Source organism: Rosa chinensis, chromosome 1 (assembly GCF_002994745.2).
Source record: "Rosa chinensis cultivar Old Blush chromosome 1, RchiOBHm-V2, whole genome shotgun sequence".
NCBI lineage: Eukaryota > Viridiplantae > Streptophyta > Magnoliopsida > Rosales > Rosaceae > Rosa > Rosa chinensis.
The window spans coordinates 13,768,821-13,780,155 of record NC_037088.1 but is presented as its reverse complement, the minus strand read 5'-3'; the positions used below and the strand labels follow the sequence as shown (position 1 = coordinate 13,780,155).

Sequence of the window (11,335 nt, the reverse complement as noted above, 5' to 3'; positions counted from 1 at the left end):
TCATGACATGTGGCAAGTGGAGAGCATATTGTCCTTATTTGTAAGATTTAGTCCTTAAATGTTTAATTCAATCTTTAAACGATATATTTGTTAAGTCATGTTTTGTCAATAACTTTATATGTAATTTGTTATTATATTTACTCAAATTACCCAAATTAATATAGGCCCAAAAATTGGTATGAACTAGTGGAGGACTAATACACACGAAAAATTGAAGCACCTTGGGGTGGACCCATACGCGAATCCATATATGTATCCGTCGAATTCCTAAGAGACTATGGAATACGAATCTAATTCCAACATGAATTTCATCAACCCAAGTCCAAGACTCCTAATTGAATCTGGAAAGGGAGGGAAAACCCTAAAACCCTGTAACTTCCAAGGACTTCAACCACCACTACTGATCAGACCACCACCACCACTACCATTGCTGGCCAAAACGCCACCGTCAATGCTGATCAGACTAGCACTGTCACTGCAGGCCAAACCATCACCACCGCTTGCATCCCACGGCAATTCCCGGACCTGAGATTTTCAGACCTGAGGCAAACTCTAAAAATTGGGCCCGAAAATTATAGTGTGCATTTAATTTAATTTATTTTTTTCGTAAGGATTTTTCAAAACTAATGTTTTAATACAACAATAAAAAACAAACAATGTATAAGATTCTAAAATATTTATATTATAATTAAATAATAAAGATGAATATATTCCAAACTAAAATTTAAAAATGTTTCAAATTAAAATTATAAAAAAATGAATTAGAGATGTTTTAAACCGAAATTCTCTATATAAATAGGATTACCAAATAATTTATTGTATAAAAAAGATTATCAAAACATCAAGGTATACAGCTCCAAAATAAACCTTGTTTTGGGAATCCAATTTATATAATAAATCTTTAGGTAATTGTATTCATATAATAAATTTTGTACGGCTTTCTCTTATTGTTTTTTGAGTACTGATGGATTATGGGCTTTAACATTCATTTATGTTGTCTGTCTTTTGGAGATTGAGATGCAAGGCATACATATGTGCACATTTATAACATTTATTTAGTTAAATCTACTATATATATCCACATATAATTGTGTAAAAGTTTTCATGGGCCCATGAATGTGGGTTGGATGTTAGTGCTTTCCTTTGATTACGTAAAGGACATGTTCAGTTAATAACTCCACATGTAGTTGCTTCTTCAGTCACAGACGTAGCAAAAGATGTGAAATATATTTTTAGGCCTCTCGAGTTTCAGGGCTTGAGGCAGCCGACTCACAGGTCTCGCCTCAGGTCCGGCCTTGAATTCGCTGCTTGCTTGATAAACTAATCTCTCTGTAATAACTCAAAATCTGGTGGTTTCCATCATAAACATTAAAGGATATATCCATGCAGCTCAAACACCTTCCAATATGACAACTACAGGCTCGTCACTTGAAAACAATTCTGATAAACACATAAGAACTTGGTTCCCTTTGCGATGATGGCAGTATGATGTAGACCAAACTTGTCTTTTCATTCCGTTAATTAGCATATGATTGTAACTGGAAATTGAACTTTAGTTTAGGAACTAGATCCTAGGATGACTAGGGGTTTGGAAATCCCTAGTATATACTAAGTATATCTTAGCTGAGTTCTCGTGTGATTAGGAATAACGGATCCTTATTAGTTAGTATAAATACGTTCACGTTATAGAGGAACCAAGACTTGGTTGTTTTATTGTAACTCTGCTGCTTCTTGTTCTCTTTTGTATTGAATTACTTTGAAACAATGGGGAAGGGCAAGGACAAGTACAAGACCAAGGCCATTGGCCGTCAACGCCAGTTCTCTACCACCGAAGATCTTCTTATTGACAGTACCTGCACCTATTCAAAGCCAGAAGCTGAACATTATAAAGCCGATGAAGTAGAGTTTGCAGAAGGATCAGAAGAGGAGGCATTGAGTGAAGAAGAATCTGAAAACAAGAAAAGCAAAGGCATTGAAGGCATTATTGAGATTCAAAATCCTAATTTGGTAAAGCAGACGAAGGCGTTGAAAGCTAGAGACATTGACATTGGAAAAACAACTGAACTGTCAAGGCGTGAAAGAGAAGAAATAGAGAAAGAGAGAAGCCATGAGAGATATATGAAGCAGCAGGAACAGGGAAAGACTGAACAAGCAAGGAAAGATTTAGAGCGCCTAGCGCTTATACGACAACAAAGGGAGGGGGCTGCGCAGAAGCGAGAAGAAGAAAAAGCTGCCAAAGTACAGAAGAAGATGGTTCAACCCCGCAAACCATTACCTAAGAAGTGAAGTGCAGGACAAGTTGTTGTGATGCTATGGCTGCTGTGAACATATGTTAATTTTCCGTTTCCAGTTTTTACATTAGATTTTTGAAGCTTCTTATTCGAGTTGAAATGTTTTCATTTATATTTGGAGCTTATAATAAGATTTATTTTAATATGCACAGTAACAATCCAGTAGTGTTGTACTAATTACCAGTTAGCCAGTTGTTCTCTCTTTCTTTCTATTTTGTAGCAAAAGTTCAGTAGGAGTTGCCGACTAGATCCAAACATGAAATAAAGCAGCTAAAATTTGTAAGTATTTATGTTCATCGCTTGGACCATGAATGTGTCTGTTCAGTACTAAGAAAACGTTACTATGAGTAATAAAGAATCAAATATTCATGAACATGTCTGATCAGTACCATATGATGGTAAAGAACTGCAGCAACCCAAATGAGAGGAGAGGTAGTCTTCTGTTTCCTTCTTCTCACTGTTCAACTGCAACTGCTTGCCAGTTGCCAGAATGTGCTCCATGTTCAACTTGATATTAGTAGCCGAATGTAATCAGGGCCTTAGTGCAAGGCAAGACTTGATTTCCAAGCCTCAACTTGATAGAGACTAATTTCTGGAGATGGCGTCAAGGTCATTTAGATGATTAACTGAAATTGAATATTGTTGCATCTGTGACATCAATCTTGGTTACATGAAGAGGTTTACTCAAATACAGAAGTTAGCAATACCAGAGAATTGCATGTGTACCTAATGCAATCACAACAGCCAACAGCAGGACTGCAGGAGCGTTCATACACAAAACAACATAACATACAAAGCCTCATAGTTTTCTCTGTAAATTTGCTTCGTATAGTACCTTCAAAGAAAGGAAACGCTCCAAAAACAAACAACAAAAAATATCAAATTGTAGAGACAACAGGATATCATAATTCAACATTACTGCTTCACTGCCCTGACTTATCAACCATTAATGTTCACATCTACGAAAGCTCTTCACTGGACACACATCCTCATATTTAAATGTGTCTACAATTACAATCACAATCACAATCACACGGCTACAAAATTGTTGACTTCCAAATAGTATTTCAGTTAGTACACTAGGACATAGCAAATCTCAAATAGTAATGGGAAGCTTGTACATCACCAAACAAAACCATAGCCCCCAAATATATGCAATGCAAGCAAATCTTTCTGAGACTCCTTCACAATTCGCTGTCAATGATATCCCTCATCATCTGTAATGGAATGAGCCCTTCAGTCCGGATGGCATCTTTACTTGGGTCTGGACTTATAAAGAGCAATGTCGGCAATCCTCGTACCTGAGTCAAAGAGTTTATGAGGCATTTCTTTAATTACTTCCTAGTCATTAGTTGCATTGATGTTTTCAAATAGTAACACATCTATCACTAAACCTAGATCACTTCATGAAGAGATATATACAGAGCAAGACATCCATCAGTTTTTTTTAAAAAAAAAAAAAAAACTCATTTCGATTAACAAACAATCAGGAATGAGGTACAATTGATTTGTAATTGAATCTAGCTACAAAGATCAAACTCATATATTTTGTACATGGCTCGTTACGGTTACTAGAGGCCACAAAATCATAAAGAAATTTCAGTGCTACAAGTAGGCCTTGGGAGTACATGAGAAGATGAGGGAACAGTGATGATATAAATGTAAAAATAAAAAGAGAAGCAATTACCTGCATGTCACGTGCAAATTCATACTCATCATCCGTATCAACCTTAATAACTTTTACGTTGCTCTCATACTCCACAGCAAGCTGTTTTCAAAATTCAAATTTCACTGAATATCATGTCTAATTAGGTATAAACCCAAACATTCTATCTGCTCGCAGCATGCAACCCCTATAACACACTTTAATACTGCATGAATTTAAGAGTATTTTGAACTTGGAAAGTCATCATAATAACAGAGCTAACTTAGAAAACCATATGAGTAACAACTTGTTAACAAAATCCCGTGCTTTAATCAACCACAAAATGTTTTAATCAAGTCAAGAGGTCCACAAAATAAAGAAACGTGCATCAAGAGCTGCAGTTCTGCAAAAGCTGTAGCATTTCCCATATTTGATTAACCACAAAAGCAATCAGCTATTAGGTCCATGAAAATCAACTGGCATCCACACTTCACTACAGTTTAATGCCATTACAATTACAATAGGAACTAAATGTGAGCACATGAAATGGTCTAGGTCCTGACCAGATCCCACACTAGCCCTAAAATGTGGTCTCTTAACTTGACAAGTAATGTTACATACAAAATTTCCATTTTAGATTCAGTTTGATCAACATGAAGGTCCAACTAATGCTGATCTTATGCATACAAATTTATAGCGTCAATATTCAATAAAAAGACTTTCTGATTGCCAGTACATCACTACACTAAGCTTCAAAAGAAATGTGCACATAGGGAAGTGTGTGTGGGTTGGTTCAGATAATCTGATTCTCAATGATCTCTGGTCGAGCCTATCTGCAGAAGTTTGATACATTGATAACTCCATCATGGATAGACCATAACCAGCGTAACATGTTATTCAAATGTCTAAAGACAAAAACCAGCGAATTCTGAGAGATAGCTTATGCAAAAAATGCAACTTTTCTCGCACATTCTTTTTCAGATTTAGTTTGGTTCTAAAGTTATCTAATGCCGTAAATTATCATTCTATGCAAACATTTCTATGGAGCATACCATTTCAAGTTCTTGAGCCATCAATATACAGGGTCCACACCATGTTGCAAAGAAATCAACAACAAGGGGTACCTTTCTGTCTCCTTTTACCAGTTCTTGAACCTCCTGAGCTGACATCTTTTCCTGCCCAACCAAACAAGAAATTCATAAGCCCAAAATTATATTTCAAGCAAGTTATAGAACTCTAAATCCAGACTTGGCCAAATTAAAAGAAAATCTACATACTTCCCCATATCCATACAGAACATAATTTCAAACATCACTATTTCTCTCATTGTCCAAAATTTCTTATACCAACCAGATAAAGTACTTGCAAAAACAAACCACCATAAAACAATTTCCATTTTTATGGAGCAAAAACACATGAATCAAAAGAAAAACCCACAACATAAGAACTGTAGAAAAACCGCAAAATTCAATGGCAATGGCAAAAATTGAATAAGCATTGTAGGGAAGGCATACCACAAGATAGTCTTCTCTGACATGTTTACCATGAGGGGGTCTGCAAAGCACCTTTCTTGGCGTTGTTGAGAGTGAAGACGGCGTGTTCTTAGAAAAGAGTGAGTTTTGGTGATGGGTTTTCACGGAGGTGAGAGAAACAGGTGGTGGGGGTTGGAAGGATAAGAGCACCGGAGAGTGGCTATGGGTTTTGAAGCTAAAGCAATAGGTATGGATATGGGGGGATGTCCGTGCCTGGAGGAGAGCCATGTTTTTTCAGTTCAGAGGCAAAGAGTGAGCTACTGTATCTGCTGCTCTGTTTGAGAATTAAGACCGGGGTTTTGTCAAATTAGATTTACGACTTTATCCAATACATATCTTCTCTCAGGAAAAAGAAAAGCAGTGAAAACGTTCTCTTCGGTAATTCCCGACAAACAGAGAGCCAATCTGTTTTTTTGTTTTTTTTAAGGGCCGGTGCGGCTGTTCTCAAATCTTGATCAATGAAATTGCAGAATACAAGAGGGGACGTAAAGCCTGAACTCCAGATTACAGAGAGACAATCTTAATAAAAGAAAATTATTTTTTAAATTGAGGTTAGAATGAAACGTTCGACTTAATTTTTTTAAACATATTTTAAGACAGGTAAATTTTGTTACTGATGCCTAGTACCATTTGATCTAGTGATATAAGTTTCTATTTTGTAAGTGAGAGTTTGTGAGTTCGACTCACAAAATACTAGTTGTTGATATGAAAAAAAAAATAAAAAATAAAAAATTCATCGTGGATGCACTAGCAAGCTTGGGTCACAACTTTTCCGATGGTCCAACGACCAACTCGATACCTAGAGAGGCTTCAAAAACTTTTTTATTTGATAATGTAAAAACTGGATGTTCAGGAGGTTTCTGTGTCTAATGTTCACTTATTTTCTTATTGATGATGATAATAATAATAATAATAATTTTATCCACATTTTATATTTCCTCTTTTAGTAATTTAAATTTTGTCTGTAATGACTTAAATTTTATTTTATTTATAACAATTTTAATCAAAAATAAAAAGGAGGAATTTAGATTATAAATTAGAGAGTGAATTTCATTCTCTAAAAAATATATGTTAGAAGTAATTATCGCAGATACAATCTAATTATCTATGAGCCAAGAATGCTGATTGTTTAGGTAATAAGCTAATGGTGACTTTGAGTAACAGGTTATCTTACTAGAACTTAAAAATGATGAAGCTTTTTTTTTTTTTTTTTTTTGAATTGAAATTGATATCATTAGAATCAATAGACCGGCATTCAGCCAATGACTAGAGTCTAGTTGCACTTACAAAAAGATAGCTGACAAGAAAGTCTGGAACCCTAATCTAAGCAAAGCAAACTCATTACAAGTCACTGATAAGCTCGCTATAATTAGCGAACTTATAGACAAAGAAACTCCAAAGTCTTTTAGGGCAAAATCATATTCTAACCTCCCATTAGCCAATCATGCAATTCTGGTACCAATAGAAAGTCACTTCCTAGCCAACAAATAGGAGCAACTCCTTATCCATAAGCCGCTTGAACGCCAATTTTGTTCCAGATAATTACCAACTCCCGTAACAGTCTTGATCCGAAATGATTGGTTCTGGACCAGAAGTCGATCTGAAAGCCCAAGAATGTCCACATCTCAAGCCAGGCCCACCTTCATCACTAAGTGACAAATGAGGGTGGTAAAACACCCTCCCTACTGGCCCATAACAGAAAACCCAACAACTCAAACTTGAGCCCAGGCCCAAAGACCCAAACCCAACTCTGAGTAAAGTGAGCAGCAACCCAATTCTGCTGTCGCCCCATCACCGCCGTCACCAATCTCTCCGGCGGCCGGCATCTCCAGCACTTCATCACCGTCCTCGGGTCCGCTGCCTCTCCTCTACACGCCGACAATCAAACCCAGTCGGAGAGGATCTGATCCCCTGCAATACCCACTGGAAGCCGGTATCCCGACCTGACTAGCCGATCAACTCCAGCTCTAGAAGCGTCACTGCCGCCTTTCTCCCACTCAGGAATTCTCCGTCACGGTGCTATGTCAAGACTGTAGCCCTACACCGGACCCACCACGATCGCCTGCAGATCCGGATCTATACCAACCCAGAAGCTAATCCGCCACCGCCGAACCCACCACGATCCAGACCAAAGTCCGCACCGCCGCCACACCGTAGTCGCACCCGAGAGCGCGCTGCAGACTTGCCTAGTCTGGGGAGCGAAGCTACACCGCCGCTAGCAACACGAAACCTAGGTTTCGTACTCCGAGATCGCTCCAAGAATATCAGAGGCCTCCTATTGGTCCAGTATAGGTTTTTTCTCTCTCTCTCTTTATGTAGCTTTAAAAATGATGAAGCTTCTTCCAAAAGAATCAACAAATAGATATTGTAGTATCATTCTTGGCACACAACGTCATATTTTTCGGTGAGAAAACTATATGCATATTGCAGTAAAATTTCAATAAATGAATTGTCTCCCTTGTCTCCTCCAAAATCTCAAAGATCTAACCTGTCTCCCTTCCTCTCTAGGCATAGTCACTTCTGCAAAGAAAAGATGCTATTTCCTCATATTGCACCCATTAGACAAGTCAGATACTTCCACACATAAAACTTCACTTCAAATTTCATCGTGTTTTTTTACACCATAGATGATATAGTAGGTATCAATAATTAATTTTCTAGGTAGGTCTAAACACTGATTGCCTGCTCAGAGAGAACATGTACATTAGAATGAGGTAGACATGTTATTATACCTACAATAACTACTAAGTTGGCATACATCTTACATGTTAATTAGTCCACTCTTCCTCACCTAGTCACCTTGGCTTCCAAAAGTTCTCCTTTCTTCTTCTCAGTGTTACATATATGCTACATTTAAATTCTATACATATATAGAGAGAGAGATGTATCGTACTCAGAAGCTTAGTCATTTGTTCCTCAACTTCTTCCAATTCTTAGTGAAGAATCAACACCTTTGCCAACACCAGCAGCAAAGATCCTTGCAATCTCCAACTGGGTATTGGCAATAATTTCTGTGCGCTTCAGATCCATCTCTCCTCTCTTGGCCTCCGCTTCAACTCTCATCCTCTCTATGTCTCTCATTGTGTCCATTCGTGATTGCTCGGATCTTACCACAACCTCGGCTAACCATCTTATGCTCTCGGCTATCTCTAATTCCTCCCTTCTTCTTCGCGTCTTCTTCTCGATTTTCCTCTTCATTCTCTTGGACCTTAACTTTTCCTTATCACTATAAAGGGCTGGTGTGCTACTGTCTATCTCCAATGGGTTCTTGTCTGATGCATGGTCTGATAATTTCATCCCCACTCCATCTTCCTGCATATTAATGGGTCATGTACATGTCTGTCAGAATTAAAATCAATCATATATACATTGATTTTTTTCTCAAGTGATAGGTGTGTACTAGAACCAAAGCAAAAAAACAATGATGGCATCATTACCCCATGTTTTTATTTTGCATAGTTGCAAAAATGTGTTTACATCAATATTCAGGTCATTTGGTGCTATGATTATGCATCCTTTGGTAAAGTGAAAAAAATGTCAAAAATTAATGACAGGGACCTTCTTATCTTCTATTTGGGAACATGGATACAAGTACAACTGTACCAAGTATTTATTTCTGCTCACGCTGATTTATATCAGTTTCAAGGACATGGGCTTCTGCAGACCTAGTTTATCTGTAGTTGAGGGTACATACATGACACTTGATACTTGATTATCTATATGCCAAGGCATTCATGTAGGGTTCCAAAATTCCATATACAACTAGAAAGAGAAGGATGAACATTTAGACACCCAATTGCCTGCAACAAACTTTGAGGGCTAAAAGCCAACGATCCCCAGTTTATAATGCCTGATATATGGGAAAGTTTGAATCTTTTTTCTTCTTGGTTTGATCGGCAAGTTCAATTGAATTTGAAAATTCAAAATTTAAAAGAAATGGGTAACGAATAAACAAAAAAGAGAAAAGAAAAGGGTGCTGGGTCATGTAGACACTGACCTTGGCATCCCTATCAACGCCATCGGACCCGTATGAATTTTGGGCAGTTCCTAAATGTGGCGGAGGTGGCTGTGGAGGCGGTGGTTGAGGCGGCGATGACACCGGCACTGATGGCTCCAATAGCATCAGAGCGTGGTTGCTATGATGAGCCAGAGGAGCCGATAGCGGCGGTTGTTGCGGCGGTGCCGGTGAAGTAGCTACAGCTGCTACAACAGTTGCTGCTGCTGCTGCTGCTGTGGGTGGAGGTGGTCCGCTGCCACGCAACAAAAGATCAAGTCTTGGATAGAGAGGCCAAGATGAGCCATCAGCCGTGGCCGACTCGGAACGGTAGCGTTTCTTCATGGACTCAATCTTGTTCTTGCACTGCGTCTGAGTCTTGGGGGACTTGGAGCAGCTGGCGCGCGACGAGACGTGTCTGGCTACATCTTCCCAGTCATGGCCTTTGAGCTTGGCTCTGTTTCTGAGAACCCATTTGGCCTCATAAGCCTCCAGAAGACTAGACACAGCTCCTTCACTCCACTCATCTCTCTTCAGCCTGTCACTACCAATCAAGGGTTTTGATCTTGGAGACTCCAAATTGTTAGAGAGGAGAGATGGGTTTTGATCCTGGTTACCCTCTTTCTCCATCTCTCTCTCACACCCAACACTCTCCTTGTTCAATTGTTTACCCTTTGAATTTGGTTAAGCTGCTAACATGCTCCACCACCCACCAAACAAGTTTAAGCGCAACCCACTAGCATTTTTAGAGAGAAGAAAAGTGGGGGTCTAGCTAGTGAGAGAGAGGTGAGAAAGGGAGCACTACCCACTAGCATTTTAGGCCTCCCCTAGCCCTAGTGAAAGAAAGGAAAGGCAAAATGTTAGTGGGCAACCATGGAAATGGGGTGGTCTTTTTGTCAAATGTGTAAATGATGTGCACCTGTGAACTTTTTTCTTTTTCACTTTTTGATGGGGCGAGGGGAGTGGAGGTGGTCTTATGTGATTGTGAGTATGTTGGTTTTATTGCTGTGGTTGGATTATTTTGGCTGTTAGCGTTGATATGAAGCCAACTGAGACATCCACTTGGGCCTATCAGAGTGGCGGTAGTGGGTCTGTCACGTGGGTCTGTCACCCACTCCATCTCCATCCTAGTTTCATTTCACCGTCTTCCATTCTCATTTCTCCTCCACCACCACTACCATCCAATATGCTATGCTGTGTGTGCTATGGCCGTTCAAAACTTGAGCTCCCCTTTTGGCTTTCCTTTATGCCTTTTTCCGAACTTTTGATGGATTCATCATTCATCACCACTTGAGCTAGTGTTGCTGTGAGAGACCTCTAGGAGAGCAATGGCTCGTAATCTATCACAGTTTCAATTGGGCACATACTTATTCTGCCTGGCAATTGTTGCGGGTGGCTCCACTCGATGACATGAAACTTTTTTTTTTTTTTTTGAGAGTGATTTCTTTGATAAAGTTTCGTATTGGCAACGGCTACAGGGCATGTTCAAGAGGTTGGGGCCTTACGGGTTCCCTATTTTCTGCTTTTACAATGAGGGGCGATAGTGCGGGGAGGTGAGAAAGCGTTTTAGAATTTCACAATCATTCATCTAAGGCTAAAGAGTTTTGAGTGAGTGTTCCGTACATGATAATAATAAAAAATAATAAAAGGGTGCTTCTATTGTCACATTATTATTTTTTTAGGTGGTGTATTGTATTTGGATTTATGCAGACTTTTTTTAAATGACAGATTTTTTGAAAAGTCCACAGACTCGTTAAAAAGTTAATAGACTGTTATGGATTTCTTAAAACCATTGATTTTAGCAACAGATTTTTATTGATTCATGAAGATCTAAATATTTTATTATGAATGACTTCTATAGATTTCCTAGGAT

General features: G+C 38.7%; 3 protein-coding genes across 4 annotated transcripts; 1 reads left to right on the top strand and 2 right to left on the bottom strand.

The window, feature by feature from the left end:
- The first annotated feature begins 1,764 nt into the window (after positions 1-1,764).
- Positions 1,765-2,286, top strand: LOC112201677 (28 kDa heat- and acid-stable phosphoprotein-like). Its single transcript, XM_040519319.1, has one exon. It carries the CDS (start codon positions 1,765-1,767, stop codon positions 2,284-2,286), a length of 522 nt encoding a protein of 173 aa, XP_040375253.1.
- Positions 2,287-3,243: 957 nt separating this feature from the next.
- Positions 3,244-5,775, bottom strand: LOC112179901 (thioredoxin-like protein CITRX, chloroplastic). 2 transcript variants are annotated; one of them, XM_040510393.1, is made up of 4 exons: positions 5,451-5,775; positions 5,061-5,111; positions 3,979-4,059; positions 3,244-3,592 (listed from the first exon to the last, which is right to left on the bottom strand). In XM_040510393.1, the coding sequence occupies exons 1-4, from the start codon at positions 5,694-5,696 to the stop codon at positions 3,476-3,478; spliced, it is 495 nt and encodes a 164-aa protein (XP_040366327.1). In that variant the 5' UTR covers positions 5,697-5,775; the 3' UTR covers positions 3,244-3,475. The 2 variants fall into 2 exon arrangements, with proteins under 2 accessions (XP_040366327.1, XP_024174160.1); XM_024318392.2 differs by having other exon boundaries at positions 4,989-5,111; positions 5,451-5,773.
- Positions 5,776-8,029: 2,254 nt separating this feature from the next.
- On the bottom strand, positions 8,030-10,412 carry LOC112181467 (trihelix transcription factor ASIL2). The gene is made up of 2 exons (XM_024319820.2): positions 9,466-10,412; positions 8,030-8,780 (listed from the first exon to the last, which is right to left on the bottom strand). Exons 1-2 carry the CDS (start codon positions 10,090-10,092, stop codon positions 8,385-8,387), a joined length of 1,023 nt encoding a protein of 340 aa, XP_024175588.1. The 5' UTR covers positions 10,093-10,412; the 3' UTR covers positions 8,030-8,384.
- Between the last annotated feature and the right edge of the window lie 923 nt (positions 10,413-11,335).